General features: G+C 21.8%; 2 protein-coding genes across 2 annotated transcripts; both read right to left on the reverse strand.

The window, feature by feature from the left end:
• Positions 1 to 143: 143 nt before the first annotated feature.
• LOC102673981 (acyl-CoA-binding domain-containing protein 6-like) lies at positions 144 to 1,025 on the reverse strand. The gene has a single exon (XM_006612350.2). The coding sequence runs from the start codon at positions 954 to 956 to the stop codon at positions 273 to 275; it is 684 nt and encodes a 227-aa protein (XP_006612413.1). The 5' UTR covers positions 957 to 1,025; the 3' UTR covers positions 144 to 272.
• On the reverse strand, positions 862 to 2,608 carry LOC102674119 (methyltransferase-like protein 23). Its single transcript, XM_006612352.2, has 3 exons — positions 2,530 to 2,608; positions 2,237 to 2,464; positions 862 to 1,913 (listed from the first exon to the last, which is right to left on the reverse strand). Exons 2-3 carry the CDS (start codon positions 2,399 to 2,401, stop codon positions 1,329 to 1,331), a joined length of 750 nt encoding a protein of 249 aa, XP_006612415.1. The 5' UTR covers positions 2,402 to 2,464; positions 2,530 to 2,608; the 3' UTR covers positions 862 to 1,328.
• Positions 2,609 to 2,920: the final 312 nt, after the last annotated feature.

The raw sequence follows: 2,920 nt of genomic DNA on the forward strand, positions 1-2,920 counted from the left end.
AATTATATTATGTTATAAATCATATATTTATTTTATATTATTTATATATAAGAAATATTTAGACTATAAATTTAATAAAAGTTATTTAAGAATCTGTTTGTACATAAATAAAAAAATTATAAAAATAGAATTGTAATATAAAATACCATGAAAAAATCATTAATGCAATTTATTAATATATATTAATAAACTTAGTTATTACATAATTAATATATTAGATATATTTATATTAATTTATATTAGATATATATGATTAGATATATTAATATTAATTATAATATACTTTTTAAATGTTCATCAGCAATATCTTTTGGTATCATACCATTATTATCTTTTATAGATTCAGCTCCAATAGAAATTAAATATTTTACAACATCAAGATGTCCACATGATGCTGCATAATGCAATGGTGTTTGTCCATCTTCATCTTGTGAATTTATACTTGCTCCTTTTTTAATTAATTGTTCTATAATTTTCAAATGTCCTCGATCTGCAGCCCAATGAATGGGTAATAAACCTTCTGAATCTATTATATTTATAAGATTTGGTTCTTTATCTAATAATTCTTGTACTTTTTCTTCTTGTCCTTCTTTTATCCAATCTAAAAAAGTTTTATCCACATCATTTATTTCATCTTCCATATTTATAAACCGACTAATAGCAACCCAATTACTAGATTCAGATTGTACATTTTCTTCCCAATTAGGATTAAGTTTAGTTAATTCTTGTATATAATTATTCATAGCATCATTACAACTCATATCATTAAGACCTTTCCATGCTTCCCATTTTTGTCTTGCTTGCATTTGATACCAATTAGGTTTTGAAATATTACAAGGCCCAATTGTAGCTTGTTTGTATAAAGCATAAAATTTTAAAAGTTCTGCAGAATTTAATTCTGAAGCCAATAACTGTAAATAATGCGTTGCTTTATTGAATGTTTTTTCAAGATTCATTTTTATGTATGTTTTGATATATTATTAATAATTGAATTTATATTATAATTTATGCTGTTTTATTTATTATTTTATCTATCTTGTATTTTCAAATTGTTTAATATATTTCTCAAATAAATATTTAGTTACTTCTGTAATATGTAATAACTCGTCTTCTAAAATATGATTTTTACGAAGTACATTATTCATTTCTAATTTACTATAAAATTCTATAAATCCATGACCTGTACTTAAGCCATTTTTATCAAATATAACTTTTGTATTCTTTATTTTAGCAAATGTTGAAAAGTATTTTTCAAGTTCGTAACGAGAAATTGTCCATGGAATATTATGTATAAAAATCAAATATCGATTAATCATGGCAAAAAATATTTAAGCTGTACGTTGTATACTTAATAAATGAATTGTATGATCTTGCATTAATTCATGTATATTTATATCAGAATCTGTGCCAAGTCCAGCTAATGATATATGAGTGCAGGTAAGATTCCATTTATTTAATAGATGTTCTATTGTCCAATCTGCACTTCTTTCTTGATAAGTACATAAAAATTTTGCATTTGGATTTCTTTCTAATAAGAATGCCACTGTAACAACTATATCTTCAAATAATGCTGGTTCATAAAAACAATCAGAACCAAGAATTAAATCTAATGGTCCAATTGAAAATAAACTAGATAAAAATAAGCCCCATGTAATACCAACAATTTGAACTTGAGATAAAATACCATTTAATTCACAACTTCTTCTTATATGTTGCAGACTTCTAGGAAAATTAGCAGAATCACTTAAAGTTACTATTGCACCACATTTACTAGCTAAAATTCCAGGAAGAGCTGTACCTGAACCAAGTTCCAACACTCTTTTCCCAATAAGCTCTTCTTTATGTTCCCAAAGAAACCAAGCTAATACAGGTGCTGAAGGCCATGTATAAAAATTATAATTAGCTTGAAGTAACTATAACAAAAAATATATTATTAATAAAATATTAAACAAAATATATTTAAACAACTTATTTAAACTTTATTTATTTATAACATAATTCAAAAGATTCAAATAATATTTAAAAATTTTTAACATTTTAATATTTTTTTATTAATTAAAATATAAATCAAATTACAAAATATTTACTTTATATTTCATAGAAAAATATGAATTATTATATAATATAATTTTTGAAATAAATATTTTTAAAAAATGTATAACCAAACTATGTGGTACACATATAATAATAAAAAATGATTAATAATAAATAATATAATTAATAAAAACTTTATTACCTCCGGGATATAAATCTCTAAATTTTCGTTACACTGTACGTTATCTTGAGTTTTACGAGAAGTAAACAAAAATTTTTTTATTTGCTCGGAAACGATTCCATCGGACATTAGGCTGTGCGTAGGTGGACTTGTATCGCGTGGAATACTTTCTTCTAAACCTGGCATGACTAATTATCAAGCCGTTTACACTAGTATCTATTCATTCTGATCGTAATTATAAAGTTGTCACTAGAAATCATAAACTTAAAATTTTCTTTGTTTGCAAATAAAATCAAAGTTAAAAATATAATCACTATTTTGTCCAGAGTTGTTGATTCACAGTATATAATAGAAAATATAAACATATAAATAAATTTAAATTTTGAAATGGCGGGAACAAGTTTGGAAAAAAAATTAATTATAATTGTAATTTATTATGATGAAAAGAAAATTAATTAATAATAAATTAAAAATTTATTATTAAAAATAATTAATAATAATTAATATTACATTATTTTTACTATTTTTGATTTATCTCTTTTTGTACGAAATTTTAATTTTTCTATAATATACATAATATATATAATAATATATATAAAAAAATAAATAATATATATAGATAACATATATAGATAACATATATTTATTATATATATATTATATTTTAAAAATTTGAAATAGAAATAATGATTTTTATTTTGTTTT

Source organism: Apis dorsata, unplaced genomic scaffold (genome assembly GCF_000469605.1).
Source record: "Apis dorsata unplaced genomic scaffold, Apis dorsata 1.3 scaffold_109, whole genome shotgun sequence".
Classification (NCBI taxonomy): domain Eukaryota; kingdom Metazoa; phylum Arthropoda; class Insecta; order Hymenoptera; family Apidae; genus Apis; species Apis dorsata.